General features: G+C 39.7%; 2 protein-coding genes across 2 annotated transcripts; one reads left to right on the forward strand and one right to left on the reverse strand.

Annotated features, from left to right (window-relative positions):
* Positions 1-334: 334 nt before the first annotated feature.
* On the forward strand, positions 335-1,676 carry RB195_002975 (uncharacterized protein; the record flags this gene model as incomplete). The annotated part of the gene is made up of 4 exons (XM_064200454.1): positions 335-411; positions 541-643; positions 1,260-1,361; positions 1,437-1,676. 4 exons carry the CDS (start codon positions 335-337, stop codon positions 1,674-1,676), a joined length of 522 nt encoding a protein of 173 aa, XP_064056335.1.
* Positions 1,197-12,691, reverse strand: RB195_002976 (uncharacterized protein; the record flags this gene model as incomplete). Its single annotated transcript, XM_064200455.1, has 3 exons — positions 1,197-1,302; positions 3,421-3,539; positions 12,572-12,691. 3 exons carry the CDS (start codon positions 12,689-12,691, stop codon positions 1,197-1,199), a joined length of 345 nt encoding a protein of 114 aa, XP_064056336.1.
* Between the last annotated feature and the right edge of the window lie 8,783 nt (positions 12,692-21,474).

The raw sequence follows: 21,474 nt of genomic DNA on the forward strand, positions 1-21,474 counted from the left end.
TGAAGAGTTTTGGATGTTTCTGCGGTGGATATACGAAGAAACAAAATCAGGTTAATGGCAAAGATATGCGACAAAAAAATACAAGAAAAAAAGATAGAAATTGCAAAATAACAAGAATTACAAGGTGGTTCCATTCACATTTGGAAGTTTTTCTTCTCAAGAGAAATCTGGGATCAAAGTCCCAAATTTCGCACGTTATGTAGTGTCAAATGATGTGGTTCCACAAAGAAAATAGTTTATTCTAAGAGCAAGCGAATGATCTGAAAGGTAAACTTAACGAAAACCACTGAATATCGAGCATTTCTAACAAAAAATCTCATAAAAAAAATGTGGAATGGCCTTCCGAATTATTAGATCGATCAGTGTTCCTAAGTTCAAGCCGCCTGAAGTTGTTCTTCGAGATTTGGCAAGGTGAACTTCTCCAAGCAGAATTCTTCGAGTAGATAGTAGCCGAGTTGTACGAATATCGATCCGCTGTAGGACATCATGAAGACGAAGTACATCAACGTGTTCAACATCTTCAGAACGCCTTCACTTCAGAATCGGACGAATTCGTGGTGGATTCGGGGGTTCGGGGGCTGAGCGAAGAGGTGAGCGAGGAGCGGCTGTCGATCAATCGCAGACGACAACCACCACCGTGAATGTGGGTGGCTGGCTGGCTGGTTGACTGGGCTAGCCGATGTTTCGCTCGTGTGGAACTAATAGAACGGTGAAGAAAATGTACAGCAATTGCACAAACTTGTTCTCATGCTATCCTGACACAACGTCTTGCTTCCAGAGCGATGTTAGAAGGCAATGAAAAAAAAAATTTTCGAACCATAGAAGCTGATTATTTGGATAACTGGTTTTAAATTTGCGGGAATATGAGAACCAGCCGATTTTTCGGAAACTTCGAACGTGTTGCACGAAATTCGCGTAACTTATTCGCCATGCTTGTATGCTACGGGAGAACCACGCCCACATTTCATACGTCGTCACTCCTTTTTTGTAGCTGTCGACTTCTTATGAAAGACTTTGTACAACATGAACTATACAGTTGCGCGGTCTCGTACTTACTTAGTTACTGGGTCCGGACAACTCCTCCAGCCATTTGGAATCGTAGACAATTTTCTCCGAATAATTAATTTTTGTCCGTTTCCCTTCATGATAACTCACAAAAGCGTCAAAGTTAGCGCAAGAGAAAAAAAGGGGTCAGATTACGCATATTTGGTCGGATGGGCGGGCGTAGAGCAGTCGGTAAGAGGTCCCGCTGTGTTTAGACGATCGATCGATGGTTCGGAATTGTCCTGTTGCCGACCAAGCCTGTTATTGAAAATATTTTAAAAGTAGCATTATTATCACTATTATTAGCGTCAGTAAAGGTACTACTATTAAAAGTCTCCGACGTAATCCACTCGGGATGCGCCTCTATGGTACCAATTTATTGTTAACGAAAGGATGAAGGAGCTGGTCTAGTTCGGTTTCGAACCATCGACGGTGCGGCCGCAGTGGGCCTCTTACCGACTGCGCTACAACAGCCCCTATTATTATTATTATTATTATTATTATTATTATTATTATTATTATTATTATTATTATTATTATTATTATTATTATTATTATTATTATTATTATTATTATTATTATTACTATTACTATTATTATTATTATTATTATTATTATTATTATTATTATAGGTATTATTATTATTGTTATTATAATTATTAAAAGTTTGGTCACTGGCAAACAATTCATAAAGGTAATTACAAAAAACGTTTGGGAACATTAACGATAAGAATTAACAAAGAAGGTGAAACCCAGGGAAACACTCGACGCGAACGATTGTTGACTGAACCCTACCCACCATGACGAAAAGAACTGATCTGTTTTCTCTTTTAATTGCTAGTAATTTTCTGAGAAAGATTTTCAAATATCTCCAGATAAATCGCTTAATTTATTTGAATATCATTGACAGTCTTCTCCAGGACCAGTTCTCCGGGAGCCACTGTCATTGGACACTTACAGCAACGGTGTTAGGAAAATGCCTCAAATGATCCTGATGGTTGCTTATGGTCATGTTGACACTGTTCAAAGTTATATCATTGTCAGCGCATGTAACTGGTTTTCGCTTCATGTCTGAAGCAAAAAGCAGTTTCAGTCTTCCAGCTTTGGTTCATATCTGATAGTTAAAAAAGTTGTTGAAAACATGGATGAAAAACATGAAACGTTGATGGATCTGCAGTGTGTGGATGAGGATACAAGCATAGGATTCACGTGAACAAAAATGAGACGTTTAATTTCCCTTTGTAAGCTTGTTTCCTTTCATGTATTGTCGGTACCAATGATAACTGCATGAAGGAAATTCAACAGCTGTGAAAACAGAACGTTGATGGCAAGAAGGTACAAAAAGGCTAATAAGAAGAGAGGAACAAAAATTGTAAGGCATAAAAAATGGGCGCTTAGCGAAACCAATTAGGATTTATTCCAAATCCATATTCCAAAAATGGGACACCTATTCTTTCAAGTAAGACTCCGCAAAGATTTCTTTTTCAAAACGCCTATCGAATTCATTTAGACTTAGTATTGCATAAGGTGAAATATTACATATATGAAAGTTGTTGATCCAGACTTTTTTCAGGACTCCTCGGAACCGAAAGCATGGGGAAAAAAGGGAGAAACAACTAGAGCTCTTGAGCTTTCCTTTTCTCTGCCTGTTTTTTTTCTAACGATCATTTTTTTGGATGTTACATTACTTTTGCGGATGTGGCGGCGGAAAGGAAACTTGCTAAAAAGCAAAATTATGAGTTGCACACTTGCATATTCTATTTATGTGTTAGAGAAATCGCCAGGAAGTTTGGGAAGGCCAGGAAGTTTCTTCAGAGATTATTTCTAAAAGATTCTTCGCGTGATTGAGGATCTTTCGTAATTGCACCAAATGCCCTTTTGCAGCTGAACATATTTGACTTAATCTTCTCCCTACTTGACTTAATCTTCTCCCTACTTTTGTGAAGTTATCATTAGATAGATGACGATTACGATCGTTATCTTTTCAGTGTTGAGGTGTTAAGGAAGGCCTAACAGCACAGAAAACAGGGAACCTCTCAAATTAATTAGTGCTTAAGTGAGAAACCTTGGTGAAGTGAATTATGGCCAAGAGAATTGTATTCTAAAAGACCCAAAAAGGGTCGTTGAGATGTTGGTTTAAGTCCTAAGTTAAGGAACTAAGCGTGAAATTTGCTCCTGCAAAATCTCAGCAATGATTCGCTACCGCATTGACCACATTCTAATGGAGCGATATTTGTCGAAACCGGTTCCCGAGTCAATGATTCTCGACGCTCCGATGAATTTCAAGGCGACTCAACACCTCTCATCAACTCGGCCGCGGTTGAGAGTCGTCGTGAAATGTGGGCGAAATGCTAAATTTCAATCCGAGCTTCGTACCCGTCACTTGTGGCCGATTCGATTGATGTTTCACTGTTATCCGTAAGCGATTGACTGTGTGTCCACATCCATATGGCTAAATGACGATGATCCATACCCATTGGTGTGGAGTTTGGCATCTGAAAAAGTTTTCTGTCTGAGATCCTGTGAAAATACCGTATAATCAAACGAGTAACATTTGCAGAAAATTTTATTTCGAAGCAGTCATATCATAAAGGAGGAAAGTTTTGGAAAATTGTGCAATTACGTGAACGATAACTAAAAAATAGTTATCGAAAGCCACTGTGAGTTCAAAGCACGCCCTCAATCAACGAAGCGCCAACTTACAGTAGTTCCAGAGAACGAATTACCGTGATTGGGTGTTGACTAACGCTCTTTCGCCAGAAAAAAAGCGTTGTATTGCAACGCATCGAAACACTGATAGACTATTCTGGGCCAGAAGTTCATTCTCGAGTGGTGTGTGTAAATTGGTGCGTCGTTGAACGATCATCGTTCACTGAAGTCACGGAAAGACCTATGCTGCTTACCCAGCGACGATCATTCGTGTCTGCAAAAGCAGCGGTCACCTTCAGAGAATGTGAACATTGTGGTCTATTCAGAAATTCAGGAATTATTCTATTCAATGCTATACAACAATTAATTCAATAATATATAAAAAGGATAGAGTCACTGGCGTATCGTTCCACTTGGGATGCTCCAACGCGTTTTACTGGAATTCGTAATCGTTGACTTTTACGAATGTGTAACTGGCCTATAGGATGACTTGCGAGGGCCAGCCGATGATCAAGTCAGTGTTTTATCCTCCCAGACAAGCCTGGTACCAATTTATCGACCCTGGAGGGATGAAAGGCTTGGTTTGCACTAGGGCGGTTTCGAACCCTCGACCGTGTGGCTACAACGGACCTCTAACAAATTGCGCCACACCCACTCCAGTAATATATAACAATTATTCTATTCAATTCTAATATTCAGAAATTCTCGTAGTTGTTACATTTAACTCAAGTTTTCAATGAGAATAATGATAGGATATCGGAAAAGCTATGGATCAACATCATAAAAATTAGAATGAGAAAAGTTTCGCTTTTTCTCGAAAACACAGTATAATATAACATAAAAATGTGAATCGTAAACAAAACATGTAAAATAAACATAAAAATGGTATAAAATAATACAAATAATATAATAATAACATAAAAATACATAACTTTGTCGATAGCGTGGTTGAGGGCAAAACTGCTAGCGCCGCCGGTGCGGATGCTTCACAAAATATCTCTACATTATTCATTTACATTTTTATGTTATAAGTCTTGACTGAGGTTGTGAATCGGTCAACTGCTCTTCCCATTGTGAAATCCATGCACATCGGCGGCGATGAATTCAGAAATTCCATTACCTTCGGCAAGAATTCCATCTGCACTCTATGAATAGCCCCGCCCAAACGAATTATCCCTAATTATTTGTACACATTCGCATAAATAGCGGAAAGTTTCTGTATCAACCTCATTTTTCACGCCTGACACAGAGATGGGATAAAAAGATGAAGTGCTCAGCGCTGATCACTCCTTCTGGGATTGGCCAGTTCGTTCAAATCCCAAAGTTCTCCGTCCACGTGGTCCACGATGGTGTCAGACCGCTTGGGACCAATGAAGCATTTCATCTCAGAAGGATCAATTAATTGGCTTCAAATTTATTCGAGATGGTGTGAAAACTGAATTGATACATTGGTTGAACGTCGCAAGCTATTGCATTCGCCGCATACGTATTCATAAATCTCTAAATTTCGGAACTAAAGCCGATCAGTAGGATACATCGATATATTTAAAAAAAAAACTTAGAATCTGTCGAAATGAAAAGAGAGTAGAATTCTCCGGAATAACAGCAAAGTGAAATTTTTCTTGGTATTTCAATGGTTTGAGGTAAAGTTAGCCTTAGAAAAAATCTAAGCATATTTTAGTATGACGTTGCCTTGGGTCCCAGTGATACCGTACATTGGAAACCTAAAGTCCCCGTGTGCTGGAATCTCCAGGAATGAAAGTCCCCATGTGCTCGGATCCCCCAGGAATGATCTGATCCAACAATAAATCGATAAAGAAAAAAAACACATGATCGAAACGAAGTCCAAGAATATACCATTATCGTGATAGCATAAGAACGTTGTTTATGAACTCTTGTATGTTAGGCATTTCGGCGAGTATTAAGTCACTTTTTCGCTCCATATTTCCAGTGAAATTAAGTTTGAGCGGAAATGTAGTCACCTGAGATGAGAACTAGTTCTGGATTTAAAAGAAGTTTTTCCCCGAAAACATTGATCAGTTCTCCTGGGAATCGTTTCTCCTAATGGTAATAGACCGATATTACACTAGTGTGGGTCCGGAATTTCTGCAGTTTTTAAGAGTAAACTACGATTTCATTGAAATTTCTAGAATGTTCTTGGGTTTGTGGCAGTTAGTTTTCGGGAATTATCGATGATTTCACGGACTTTCTCGTTTTATTAATCGCGTAAGTGAAAGGGAAGATCTTGCTTTTCTCTTACGTTATGTGATGCGATAAGCGAGTCGTTTCTTATCTGAAATTTCCATGGAAATTCCACACGTGACTCAACTGTATGCTCACAGGCGCCACCAGTCATATTGATAAAGTAACGCTAGATGAGATTCAAATTACACTAGGGTAAAAACACTTTGTAGGGCCTGTGAGCCTAAGTATATAAGGGCAACAAAGTAACTGTGGAACTGGTCAACTTCACACCGTTAGATGAGTGAGGAGGCAGCGAACCGAGAAAATGTAGTAACTCGCCGAAAATAAGGAGAAGTTCGATGAATTTGCAGAGCGTTGAGATAGCGGTAAAGAATGAGGCAAAGAAATTGAGGTAAAACTATGTGTCGAATACAAGAAAAAACTAAGAGAAATAAATTCTAAGGACTAAAAGACTGGAAAGGTAGCGGAAAAATTCAATTGTTAAGTATATATGTAAACAAAAGGAATAAACAAATCGAAAGAATCGGTTTATTGTACGGAACAAGGTAATTTTTTTTCAAAACACAGGTGGACAGGAACCTATTATCATTCTGTACGTCTGTCAATGCGGTTGTTTCTGCTCTGAAAGGGGAGTGTCCGTAGTAACGGGAAATATGTTTTGAAGAGAAAAAAAAAGAAGAAAAAGTGAATATTTGAAGAGTTACTGTAAGAGTGCTAGTGAAATAATTATCTACTAATCGAATCATCTGAATGTTCACTTGAATATTTGGATGAAATGTTAGGACTATAAGTGATGGGAAGGAGTGAGAGAAAGGAACGCGATTAGGAGTTGCTGAGCAAACATGTACTGTAAGCAACGTGAATGAACACATGAAGAACTGGATGATTTTGATGAGAGATGATCAAGTGGTTAGTTTAAAAAAGTAGTGGATAGTGGAGAATTTGATGATAGAAAGAATTACAAGGAAAGAAAAGAAATGAGAGAGATTTGTAGCGAGAAAGAGGTAAGCATTGATAGAAATGAGTAAGTTGGTGAGAAAAAATACCGCAAAAAAGACACAGAAAGCAATTTTTTGAGGAATGAGGGAACATAGCTCTAGGAGGAGACCTCGAAGTGGAGGTGTGGAACGCGAAAAAGCAGGGAAGTCGTCTATGTGAGTTCTACGGACATCCCTGCAATTACTTACGCCAACCGATTAGTTTCTTTTTGTGTGCTCGCCAAGTGTATTCGCCGAGACGTCATCAAAAAGGACGAACATGTTTTGAAGCTTCCGAAATTTTTCCGACAGTTTTCATTCAGGAGTTGGAGGAAATTTTGAGAAATTTCCTCCAAAAAAAAATAGCGCTATAGATGCAATAGAACGTAAAATAACGCTCACTATTTGCTATCCAACAATCGCTAAGGTGGCTGAAATGGGGAAGAAGCCGCTGATAAAACAGGTTATTAGGGAATTTACGGCCATAATCTGATGACCCCGACAATAAAAGCTTTCGCATTCCAAAATTTATGTTCGACTTAGATAAACAACTTAGGTCAAAGTGCAGTTTCTAAAACGCCGGACTAATAATCATGCCAAACTTATAATCGTGTGTATTTTTCCTTTGCTCTTTGATAATTTATGACGAGTTGTTTTCACCCGAGCACTCGCAGAAGCAATCTGGAAGAAATTGACACAAACGGAATAAAAAGTAAAAAGGTCTACGCGGCTACGTCTTTCCACGTTCGACGGCTACTTACAGTACACTAGAATCATCATTCTTCTCTTCTGTCACTTCAATTCCATGAATACACAACTATGGAGATTTGGAGTTCCTCATGATCCCAACATATGATTATCTTTTCGGGTTTTTTTTTCGCTAAAGAGCTATACAGTCTCTTCTCCCTTTAGAGACAGCGTATCACGACTTTGACGTAGTGCAGAAACCACAGCGAAAACCTATTGTTCGGGTTAAAAAACCAAAAGGTTGGGAAAACCAGAGTGACTTCGCCTACAGCTCAGGTTTTAAATGGGAGAATCAAGCGTCCGCTCATCTTCATCTAATCGTCGTAAAAAAACAGCGTGGCGTTGAAGACGAAGCTATTTCCTACGAGGGACCTTAAAACGTGACACCTTGCTGCACACGCTCCGGTTCCTTTAAATGAGTGTTCAATTATTTTATTTAAAAAGGCTGTCGAGCAGACCTCATTGGTTTTAGACCGCTCGCACGTGTGTGCGGCGCGTGCACAAGGGTATCGCGTTGCAGGTGATTTTGTAGGAAAGAACGGTGTCTTTCACGCCATTTTTTTTTACGACGATTTGGGGTAGATGAACTGAGTCGCACTGATTCTCTTAATCTAAAACGAAAACTCTAGGCTTTGGCTGTGCTTTCTCCACGACCTCAAAATCGTGATACGTTGGCTTTAAACGTTTTTATTGTTATAGCAACATTTAATTACTACCGTCATCCTCGCAAAACTCACATTCACAAACTTTTAGATTCTTTACACACGTCCTATGCGACCAGCGGACCCATTATTACGATCCGAGCCTTTCATTCAGTGTTCCTTTTTCACGAGATTTTTTTCTTTTCTCGAAAAAAAAAATTGAAACAATTTGACCATCTCTTTTCCATTATGTACTCGGTTTTCGTCTTTTAACCAGCCTCACATCACCAAATAAATGAAAATAGTGTCTTTTCTCGTTTTTTTTCACTGCTGAAGTTTCTCTTTCTCTTTTTTCCAAAATACATTCTCTCTTTTTCATTTCACTCCTCTTTTCTCTTTTTTTCAACACACAAAATCTCAACACGCAGATGCGTTTATTAGAAGATTTTGGTTTTTTAGCGGATCTGCGACAAATATTTACGATGTGGAGGAGCTGTACGTTTTAAACGATGGAAATATTATGGTGAATAGTTTAGTGTATGATGTTTTGTATCCTGTCTGTTAGATTAAGAAAATTGTGTGCTTGATTTTAGAGGTCAGGTATCGAGGTTCACGTCAAAGTCCTTCAAATCACAGTTCAAAATATTTCCTGGAAAGACCTGCATAGAAATAATTCACCTGGTATAGAAATCGTAATGAAATATTCGAGTGCTGTTCTTGTAGCTCTGCGTTGGATACCCAAAGTACGTTTTCCAAGAAAAATAAGGAAAGAAAATTTAGGTAGAGGTCTTAGCCTTCCCCAATTTCTATTATCTCCAAGAAAAATACATTAGCAATTTTTCTTTTCGCCTACGTGCCACTGCGAAGGGTCCGCTGCGGCGATTCAATTTCACCGCTTAGCATATAAATAGATTTTTCCCTAAGATGCGTGTTAAACTCCTTCGTTAATTTGAAAATCATTGATGACATCATATAAGAAGATTTCATATAAGAAGGTGTTGAAGGAATCCAGAAAATATCTACGTCCACAAATTCAATTTGCATCCAATTCGCAATTAATTCTAACCAAGTCTTGCAGAAGCTTCGAGAATCGTTTTTATTATTTTTGTAGTGCACAAAAAACGCCTTCAAAACCCTAATACACTAAACTGCAGGCATTCTCTTTAAATTGAATTGATTACTAACAATTTATATTCATTGCTAAATGATGACAGAGTGCGTAAAGTAACTCCAGAAGGCAGTGAGACAGGTCCAACGACGTCCAACAATTGCTAAAAACTAGGTCGAGTCTAAGAATTGATGTATCTGTTCGTTACCGTAGTAATGTGGGGAGTTCTTCCTACAAATTAAAAGAAGGATGCACCTGATGGTTATGTCAAACCTATAAGGATTCCAGTATTAACCTCAGCACACGGTAGATTTCAAATGTGCCGCATGTTTTAGCAGTTTGAGCCTCCGCCTACCGCAGAATTTCAGTCTTCTTGTGGTGCTCTCTTGGCTAGCTTTCACTAAAAAAATAAAAAGTAAATTCAGTGACATTTTTCGTAAAATTAAATTTGTATTTTTTCTAGGAACACTTCTTTCGTTTTTTTTTCTTGAGGGTAACAAAATATATATAATATATATATGGAATTGACAATGTTGGGGCGTGTATGGTAGTATAAATATGGCATGCCCTAGCAGAAGCAAGAAGAATCTTCAAGTTAAAAATAAGAAGATGCACCCGATAGTCTTAAATTATATACGCAAAATTTTTTGTTGAAAACGTAAACAGCAACATTTCCGTAAGAAAATTAAAGTAAAATGGTTTGATTTTCCGATTCCGAGACAGTTTGGCAGCTCGTGATCTATATCCTGGCATTTTTAAGAAAGTTGTGTGATTATAGGTACACATGAAGATCCTTTTTAATGGCCCTGCTACAAAATATGATTGCTAACAAGTAAGTGGAGTTAGTTATTTGGACAGCAACAAAGTCGGACTTCCTTCGCATACGCTCCATAGCTAATTGCTCAGGCGTAACTATCACTATCGAGAATAATCCTAAGTTGAAAAGCATTGAAGAGTTTATGAGCATTGACAACATTTTGTTAGGATCCAGAAATAAATAAGTGGATATCGAGTGAAACTGTGTGCTCTGCACTGAATCCCGGTCGTCCGTTTGTGAAAATGCACGTAACATTGGAATTTGTGGCATGTCTCATCCAAATGTTTTCAATCCGTTCCTGACATTGTGTAACTTCAGAAACTAAAGATAAACGGACCACCACAAGGGCACAAAGTCAGAAGCACGTGTACATCTTTGAGTTCAAATTGAAAAGGAAGAAAAGAATGTGTTCGGAAACATTTCCTGTGCTTCCGTTAACTACTTTGTCAGACTTAAAATATAATAGGTTTATTTTCTAGCGGCCTATTTAGTGATTTGTAGAGGCCAACCAATGTATCAAGTCAGTGTTTTATTCTTTCAAACAAGTCTAGCACCAATTTATTCGCCCGGTAAAAGTAAAAAGCTTGGTTTATCGTTTTCAACCATCGACCGTGCAGTCGCAGCAGGACCTAATATAGATTGCGTTGTAATACGCCTAGCAGTAACTCAAGCACCGTTGTCGAAAGGACTGTGAATTTCTTCGAGAAATCTGTTAACAGGGAACGCCGTGGCGGGCCGTACATACAAATACAATTTGCTATCCTGCATCGAAAGTAGCTAGTGAAGGTTTGGCGATGCAATGCAACTAGGATCAGGCACGACGTCATCGGACTGACCGAGACAACATTATGCGCTGAACTCTGTCTGTGACACTGCAAGAGAACTGTTCCTGAAAACATACGAAAGTAGAAGAGTTGGTGAAGTCCGCGGTATCGCCAGCAGAGTGTAGCAATGAACAAAGATCCTTTCAAACAATTGACGACCGAATTTGTTGAGAAGATTCAAATCACGTTCAGTTTTAGCCATCCGTGTTGCTTGCGTTCTAGCATCAGAAGACAGAGAACTTGAAATTTTTAATATGCACTTAAAAGTTGGACATAGATGTGTATGATCATACTTTGTACGGGGTTACTAAAACGAGAAGGCTCTTCTGGGAGGCGAGTTTATCATAGTGAATAAGCCCATAAATATAAGCTCTCAATTTCAAAAGCCCTCCTCCCCACGGGGTTACTCCAGCGCTCCTATCTCTGTGGTCGACGTGGGGTCGCCTCTACGTTGCCACTGCCCGCGTTGCTTTTCACCTCTATGACGGTGACCGCTTTGTACCCATGTCCACTGCACGAGTAGCCCTTCATCTCTACTCCTCCGCGTGCTTATTTCCTTTCATGTTTGCTCAGTGCGTTGAAAATATAACTCGTAGAGCCGCGTGAGTCCAAGCTCCGGAGGAAATGAGACCGTGTTGGCTGAAGCTGCAAAGAGATGGAGCAACGGAACGTCTCACGAACCTAGTTATAAAACAAGAGTGACTGTTCTCCGAAACCTAAATGAAACCGTCACCGCGCCAAAATGAAGAACAGAGTTTCATCATCACTCTGATTTCTCATTTCTCCATGTTCGTTTATCTCTTGATCATTTATAAAAAGGTAAATATGTCATTCAAAAAATTCTCTCTTTCGAAATACGATATTCTGTTGTGTTCGTAAGGAATGGCGCTGGTGTTAACAGAATGAAATTCATTACTCTAAAGAATCTCACCACAGTCCTCATCAACAATATTGCTAGGCTTATTGTGCGCAACCTTTCCGAATTGAAAATTTCTGAACCTGCTGTACCGTGTTTCTGCACAAGTAGGGATATGTTGAATGAAATTACCACCTATCGCCCAATCTGCTAGATGTGAACTCTTAACGGATATAGTGTATAACAGGCTCAGAAAAAGAACTTTAGATAAACTAGATGAAGTATACAGTTGTACGATTAAGAGAGTTGTTAGTAAGATTCAGCATGACCGCATAGGCACTCTTTCGAAACTTATGGAAGAATTGCAAAAGGATAACATGCGGCTGTGAGTCACTTTTATGGACTCAGAGAAGGGTTTTGCCTCAATTGAGACGGAAGCAGTTATGGTAGCTTTGGAAAACCGAGGCATCCCCACTCAACTCCCATCTCCAATCTTCCATCAACACGTATGTCTTTCTTTGATTTCATTATCCATTGTAATGTAGCTGCGTGCAGCTCCGGCAATATCGCCTTGTCATATCCCCTTTCCAATAGGTATTTTGAGGAGGCGGTGAAAAAGTTGTATCTTAGTGGTGCATAGATCGTAACATTCCCTATTGTCTTCATATACGACGCGTTCACACCTTGATCGAGCAGTACTCACAGTATTGCAATCCTTCCTATGCTGTCGAAGACTTTCCCATACTCCACGAAAGTTAGGACAACCGGAGGGAGGTATTTCAGGTAAATCTCTAATCCTTGACACGATTTGGATGTGGTGCATGCAGCTGAACCCCTGACGGGATCTAGCTTGCTTTTGAGGTTGGGCTTCATCCAGCGTTCCAGATATGCGCATTGGGACGGCTTCTTGGTGAACACTTTGTAGCACTTTTCTTTGTTAGGGCTAAGAAGCATTTTGGACGGTTGTTTCAAAGGTCTTCCCTGTATCCTCTCTTACGGATGCCCGAAGACGACGTTTCTTCGCTAGTCTAGGATCCGTTCTTCCTAAAGATAGGACGTCATATGCGCGATTACTACATGAAGCGGATAGTCATCAGCCACCAGAAGCAATTCTGCAAAAAAATCAGGTCCGGGGCTGTGCCAGCTTTCATGCTCTTGGTAGCGTACTTACGAAGGGAAAATCCGTATTGGAACGTCACCAGTGAAGACGATCGGGCTTTATACAAGCGCTGACAAACAAGGCTTGAAGAGTACTTCTGCATGATCTCCATCTCACGACAAAAAGGGGTGCGAACAACGACTTACCTAAGCGAGGTTGTTCGCGGAATATCATAACCGCGGAGGTTCCTGCGGCACTTCTTTGAACTTGTCCTTCTTTGTGCTCTCTATAGAATTCTAATCTGCCTGTGTTTCGAAAGATGTTCCCGCAAAATTTTTTTCTAATCTGCCTGTGCTTCGAAAGATGTTCCCGCAACGTTTTTCTACGGCTAACGTTTGCTACTAGCAGCTCAATGCGGGATGCATTCGGATCAAGCTTCAAAGTACTCCTTCTTTTCAACAGTCCCTTGTTGATCTTCGAAACCGCATCTGAGTTCTTCGTGCGCGGCTGGCAGATATTCTTTTCCATGTGAATGTTTAGATATTCTTTTCCATGTGAATGTTTGTGAATTCCAGAATAGTGTGACACGGATCCAACGTCAGGTAGGTGTGTCGACGCCTCAAAGCGGTAAAATGGGGTGAAATGGATTCCAAGGCGCTGAATTGTTGCGTCGCAATGCAGTAAATACCGTGCGCAGCAAAGTAGATAGTACTAGTAGTAGCCAATAGTAGCATTAGGGAAGAAAGCTATGAAATCTTCTATAAATGCTTCAACTTCTAAGAAAAAGAGAAGAAAAATGCAAATTTTATTTTATAGGAAGTACCACTACTTTTAATTTTTATTCATCAGCGGAGGCGAGCACCGCAAGAGGTCTGATGTCCGACGTTAATCGGACGTTTAGATTGATTTCTGAATAAAAGCAAAAGGGCGGATGTAGCGCAGTCGGTTAGAGGTTGAGCGTTGTTAAACGATCGATCGCAGCTACGAAACCGCTCTGGTGCCAACCAATCGTTTCACTTCTTCGGTATCCATAAATTGTTCACAGATTTGTCTATGTGGATTAAGATACTGACTTAACACAGAGGCTAGCCACAGCACGTCATTGTAATGTAGCAAGTGTTCATAAACCTCAAACGGTTAAGAATTAAAGTCGACCGCACAGGCGCATCCTCATAAGGATTCATCAAGCACATGGACCATACAGTTTATCCTTCTCCTCATCCTCATCCTTTAAATAAAGGAAAGAAAACATTCTGTACTCGAATAAAATTCGAAAAATGGTCTCTAATTTACCTATGGAATTACCTGTTTACCAGTTTGTGTTGATGAAACTGCTCAAGATTTCCTTGCGTTGTTTATTGTCGTTGCAGCATGCATCCGAAGGCTGAGGATAGGTCTTCTATTAGTGCGATCACGAGATTTTCAGATTGAACCCTTGTCAGCCTAACGTGTCAGCTTTTTTGCCTCTTACCGAAACCTGAATAAAGGCTGATTGGAAGAATCTCATATTCGTTCCCTCAGGTGACGTACTACTCTGAGTCAGGGTTTCGAAACACAAAATCCCTTCCCACTATTTTAAAAGGTTTCTCAAAACAATGACACAGGTTAGTATGGATGTTGACGGAATAATCGTAAGATTTTCCAGTAAACTTTTGTTTGGGCCTGTGAAGGGTTGGAAAAAGTTGGAACTTAATGCTAATAAAGATTTCATCTGAAAAAAAAAAACAGTAGGCACAGTAATGGAAAATCTTGGCAGACGTACATATGACGAGGTTCTAAAACATGAAAAGGTTTGAACTATTATCTATGGATAGGTGTTGGCTGCTGAGTCCAGTTGACTCCCTTGTTTGATTCAGTACGTCTTTTCTTTTATTCAGAAGCGTCTTCTGCTTTTTTGATAATATTGAACAGCGATTTAAAGGCGATATATTTGGATCATTTTCTTGTGAGAATCTCGTTGATTTCCTATTTCTACATTACAAAAGAGAAACTGCCCCATAAATTCAATGGAGCCGCTTAGTTTGCATCCGTTCGTTGTTATTATTCGAATGTTGCCATATTTGTTTAGTTCTTCCTTTAACTCACATTAGAAAATCACGCTCCAACATACGGTACCTCTCATGCTGTCGAGTACACGTTAGGAAAGCAAAACGACACAGTCTCATGTTTTTTAATGGCACAGCCTCAGTTTTTCTTAGTACAGTAAGAACCATAGCAATCGTAAGAGCGATCTTTTAGTACGGAATCCAATGTTCTAAGACCTAGTAATCTATCGCAATGGGTTCTTATAGATCCCCAATTTTAAGGATAAAGGATAAAGTTTCTGGCGTTAATCAATCCGCTTGAAATGCGCCCCCACGTTCACTTCAATTCAGAATCGTTTGAGGTTCACGAACGTGTAACTGGCCCGTACAATGACTTGCGGTGGCTAGCCGATGTGTCAAGTCAGTGCTTTTATCCTCCCAGACAAGTCTGGTGCCAATTTATCGACCACGTAGTGATGAAAGGCTTGGTGAGCACTAGGGTGGATTCGAACCTCCGATCGATCGTGCAGGAAGCGAAACCTCTAGCCGCTACCACATCCGCCCCAATGTCAATTTTATATGTCAGAATTATCAGAAACGGGAGAAGTCAGAATCACGAGTGTGGTGGTTTCTACTATTACAGATTAGAAATAAGCATGGCTTTTTTCTATGAAATTGTCCAAAACCTCCAAATCTCCAGGAAGACCTTGATTATAACTATGATAATCTATAAACAAAAACACGTAAACCTAAAACTGCTGAGCGAAGCCGCTCCGATCACTTACTTTCGTCATCTACATGGTATAAATAAATAATTGTACATTTCAAAAGGGCGGGTGTAGTGCAGTGGTTAGAGGCTTCGCTACCTGCACGGCCGATCGGAGGTTCGAATCCGCCATAGTGCTCACCATGCCCTTCATCCCTCCGGGGTCGATAAATTGGTATCAGACTTGCTGGGGAGGATAAAAACACTCACTTGACACATCGGCTAGCCACCGCAAGTCATTGCATAGCCCAGTTACACGTTCATGAACCTCAAGCGATTCTGAATTGAAGTAAGCGTGATAGCGCATTCCAAGCGGTTTGATTAACCCCAAGAACTTTATCCTTTATCTTTACATTTCAAAAAAGCGGATGTTTTCATTTCTGATGAACTCATTCCCAACATATCCAGATATTATAATTAATTAATTGATGAAAATTGTAGGCCTATTTAAAATCACTGAAACAGTTGTTCTCACTTCACCTCCATATCCTCATTGATTCCACGAATTGCTTTGGTTGCTGGTAGGTTGTTTTCCGAACACATGGGACCTTTTTCCACTGCCTAGTTCACAGCCACCTTTTAAAAAGTATCAAGTTCGTTCCGTGTAGCAGCCTATACAAAAATTAAAAACATTGGCACTCGACAATTACGAATTTGAAGAGAAAGTACACAGCAAACCATCGCTCTGACAAGGAAGTTTATTTCGTCCTTCCAGGTATTATGACCAAATTCCCAATGATTTCCCTTCTTCCAACCGTTGTTCCTTTTCCACACATCACAATGGCTGAAACAGAGTGGCAATGAACGTGCAAACTATGTTTGGAAAATGGAGCACGCGTTATGGAGACGGCGTATTTTATAGTATATATGTGAATGTCATGTTTGCAGGGATCACGTCGTACTGTTCCACTTCCAGATAGTTAGTCAACGTTCCAAAGTGTGATACATAGGTGTTGGTCCCGAAGGGATTATCGTAACCATTTTTTTCTTCGTTTTGGGTGACGTTTCAGACAACTGCTAGAAACGCTAAGCTTGTCAGAGTTTTTGATGACATAGAAATTAATTCCGAATGGCTCCCTGAAGAGGTAAGTATTGCTACTGATAATTTTGAAATAATTAATACAGATTAACATCCACTTCATTCATGGCGGTCGAAGATTTATGAAGAAAAGACTCATGTGATGTCAGTACCTGAGAACGAAGAACCAAAAAATTTCCTTTATTTTCCTGAGAATGTCTGACCTAATAAAGTTTGTAGAAATTTAGATTCGGGAATTTCTTATTTCTTGGTGCAATAAATGAAATGTGAACTCGAAACATGGTCAGTTAACTACTGCAGAATTTTGACGGCAACTGGGAATCACCCAGATGCGGTACCCACGGAGAGCTCTGGAAGCTTCGGGCATCTTTCTTTCTTCCTATCTATTACACTCAGCGCACTGCTGCTCTTTATAGCAATGATTGTTTTATTTTTATACCAGCCTGAACGTTCGGCTAAAACCGGACTTCAGGCGTTTTTTTGTGTTCGCTTCGCTCGCCTTCACCGATCAATAAGAAATAACAGTAGCGACATTTTTGTTCAACTAGAATTGCTTTTCTTCTATCTTCAACTTTTTACCCGAAAATTTAAGCATAGATGTAAGATTTTATGGTTTTCCCCCACCACGTCAGTTCTACATTTGGAGAACAATCAAACTTGATTTTACACCTATGTTTCTCTCACATCTCCACAATTTGGAAACATCATTTAAAGTGCAAGTTTCCTCCGTTCTCAACTGTTAGCAAAGAATGATGCGCTAACATTAAGACGTGGATATCACTATCATAGTGATAAAAATAACGTTCTACGTCAGATTGCGTAACTGTTGGCTACTAGGTATTGCATTTAAGCAGCCGTTCGCACGTGCTTTTCGGTTTTTTGAAGGAAGGATGTTAGCAGCATCAGGAAGACATGCTGAAAAATAGATATGCGAAGGGACCATAGAAACCCATTCTACCGCCTTAAGGCTCCCGCGCAGCAATCCGACGCAGTGGAACCCGTCTCTCCCCACTCTATAGCTTTCTGGCACCGGCGCACCATTCCGACCTCGTGGGACCCGTCCTGCCCCATTTTATAGCTGTCTGGCTCCGAGCACGAATTCGACGCCATAGTAACGGTCTCACCCACTTTTACGTTGACGCTCCATCGCACGAAACCGTCGCCATGGTGTTCGTCTCCTTCTCTCTTTGGAATTTCTTGACTGACACACGCATACACAGACCCACGCACGTGACAGAATAAGCCTGTTATTATATAACATGATAGTTTGCAAATTTGGAAGTATACATTCACATAAAAGTTTATTTTCCCTCCCTAACATATGAGAGAAACTAGGTTGCCTTATCAAAGCCAACATACATAGGTACATAGTTTTGGACAATGGTGAAAAGGAAGAGCGCGTGCCTATCTGGTGCGTGGCGATGGTTCGGCACCTCACCGTTGTAGAGTTTTGCATCATTATGGAGTATTTTCGTGACACAGACAGACAGACAGACAGACACACGCACACACACACACACACACACACACACACACACACACACACACACACACACACACACACACACACACACACACACACACACACACACACACACACACACACACACACACACACACACACACACACACACACACACACACTAAGCGCGTTATTATATGCATGATTATTAGTGCGAGGATGGGGCGCAATTGGTGACAGGTTCGGGTGCGATTGCACGGTCGATGGTCCGGAACCATCCGAAACTTTCATTCTATGAAGTAAATAAAGACTGAATGGACTTATTGGAGAGGACGAAAACACTAACTTGATACATCGATTAGTCCCCGCAGGCTATTGTATAGGCTAGAAACGCTTTCGTAAATCTCGAACGATTCTAAATTGAAGTGAACGAGTTGGCGCAACTCAAGCGGACTGATTGGCGTCAGACACTTCATCTTTTATCCTTATTAAAGAATTGTAAATAGTTGCAAACATGAACGGTTGCATTGTAATAACATTTAGGAATTAACTAATTTCCCCCGTAAGATTTGGAATTTTTCAAAGGAAATAATCAGCAGATTCTCACCCACTAGTGGTGCATCCTCTTCCTTCAACTCTACCAATGCTCACTTTGGGTCACCGCTGGATCCGCGATTTCCAACTAGGAATCAATCGCATCCGTTCCGAATCTGCCATTTCCGATATCTTGCTGTGAGGTTACCGGAAAAAAGCCGCAAATAGGCTCGTTTCAACCGCATTTTCGCTTTCGTGACGCCCTTTCCCCGCGTATGACCCGAATTCCCAACGTCCTCGTCCAGCTACCTCCGCTATCTCCTGTCTAAATGCGCTGATATGTGTCTCTCTTCGAATTTTGGGCCTATCATTTTGAATTTGTCACTCTTTCACTTAATGTCACTCAGTTTTGTTTATTCGCGGCGCTTTCTTGTAGTAGTTCGAAGGTGTGTGCATTATAATAATGTCGTCTTAAAAGCGCTCGGGCTTTTTTTTTTTAGAAACAAAAATTAAAGCCAGTGACTATGGAAACAAGTTTAGCTGATTTTTCGGCACTTTTTTTTATGACCATGGACTGCCTTTTAACAAATATCGAATGCAAATCCATCAAAGTAAACACGACACGCGCAAGAGAGGAATTGAAAATGTCAATGTCAAAACGATCAGTAGAGGATAGCATGGACGAGTTTGCAGCACTTACATACTTCTGGCACTCGCACATATGTATAATGTACATGCACATCATCTAAATGTAAATAAACATGTTGCGTTAGTGCATCATAATGTGTCGTTAGCGCTTCGAACTCGTCCACGGCGTTGATTTGACTCATTTCTGTCAATGAAGTTCACTCGAACTGAAGCGTTTTTGCGTCGCGGCACCATTTTGTTTTAACGCAGTGCGCATCACAATTCATCCATTAATCCAAGAATCCACGTTTAAGTGATATTAGCATGTATGTTGTCGTTAGGAACAACCTTAAGGTGCATGTGAATGTTCGCACAAACTATTAGTTATAAACAAACTATTGTTTATAACACAACATAATAGTTTGGTTGGTTTTGGTTTTTTCAAATATTTATTTTTCAACAACATAAAAATTAGTAAAAAGAAACCCTAGTCTAAAATGCATTTATTCTCCGGTATTTAATATGATTTTGGAATTTGTTGATTTTGCTCCAACACTGACTTCGAAAAACGGTCATAGAGGTCGATGGGGGGACCCCATTGGTTTGTGCATCAAGGTTAAGTCTCTAGAATGGAATCTGACAAACCAACTTCTAACCGCGCGATCGCTTATCTCTCCTTCACCGTACACACTGTATATTTTTTGAAACGTAACCGCAGCACTATCAATTTGTTTAAATTTCCAAATCATCAGCACTTGGCGTATGTGTATTTTTTGATTTTCCATCTTCAAAAAGAACAAAAAAAATTAAACGTAATGTGAACGATGTCTTTAGACTACTGTCTGAAGACTAACTGAAGTTCTGTGTGTGTAGCGGTAACAAAGAAAATCCTTATTTGAATAACCCACTGTGTGCATAGACTGTACCAGTAAGTACTAAGTATTCTATCAGAGTGGAAATTATTTACGTCTGAGCCTAATACTTTTTTTATTGGTCTGCTAAAAAAGAAAGACAGTATTTGCTGAGAATTGCGAATTTTCTAAAACCTAGCTTGTGTCTGGGAAAAAAAAATCTATTCAGACTGGAAAAACCAGATTGTTCGCTCGTTCTTCGTGCTGCAACTGTCTCTGAGTGCAGTGTACACACGAAAAAGCGTTGGAAAAATCAAAATCGATCAATTGTACTGTACAAGCGAAGAATCTTAACGTATCCTTGATTTCATGCGATTATATTCCGACAATGATTGGTTTAGGGTGGTTTTTTGAATCCCCCACTTATTTTCCTCATCTACCACATTTTTTCGCACTAATACAGTATTTTGGCCTGAGGTGAGGTCGTTTGATCACAAAATATGTAGCAGCTACGACTTGCCTACCCGTCTTATTCCAGCTTTTCCTTTCTGAGATGCATATTCGGCTGTCATCGGCGAAAGTGACCTTCATTAATCTTAATAAATGTTACGTTCCAGTTTCTGACACATTTTTAAACACGTTTAATGAAGGTGATCAGTTTCAAAAACTAGTGCGACCTTCTTTCCGCCATATTTATTTACGAAACATGCGAAGTTTGCTTTTTCGCCTGATTTACAGTCATTTTGAATACTTTCGTGATAAAAGACTCAAAAAAGAAAAAGTGTTGAGCTCCTCTTCTTTATATGAACATCAGTTCTTCGACGTATATTCGAATTCGAAGACATAGGTATCATTACAAAAAAAAGGAAACAAAAAGGAAAATAAACAAAAAAAAATGTAAAGATAAAAATAAAGGAAGGAGGAAAGGAAAATAAATATAAAAAAGAAAATAAACGTGCAATTTTTTTAGATCTTAAAAATATGGATATCTCCATTTGGCGCCTCTTTAGTGCTTTTTCTGAGTAAACTACTTTGTAGTTCACATGAATTCGTCATCATTTCAATTTTTCTTCTAATATTATATTTTTTTCTCTTGAAATTATCTATCATCATCAGTTTCCAAGGCGATTATATCTGATTGTCCTATTGATCCTTCTTTTGCCTGCACCTTCAATGTTTGATATCAGATAGACCAGATACTATT

Source organism: Necator americanus, chromosome IV, assembly GCF_031761385.1.
Source record: "Necator americanus strain Aroian chromosome IV, whole genome shotgun sequence".
Classification (NCBI taxonomy): Eukaryota; Metazoa; Nematoda; class Chromadorea; order Rhabditida; family Ancylostomatidae; genus Necator; species Necator americanus.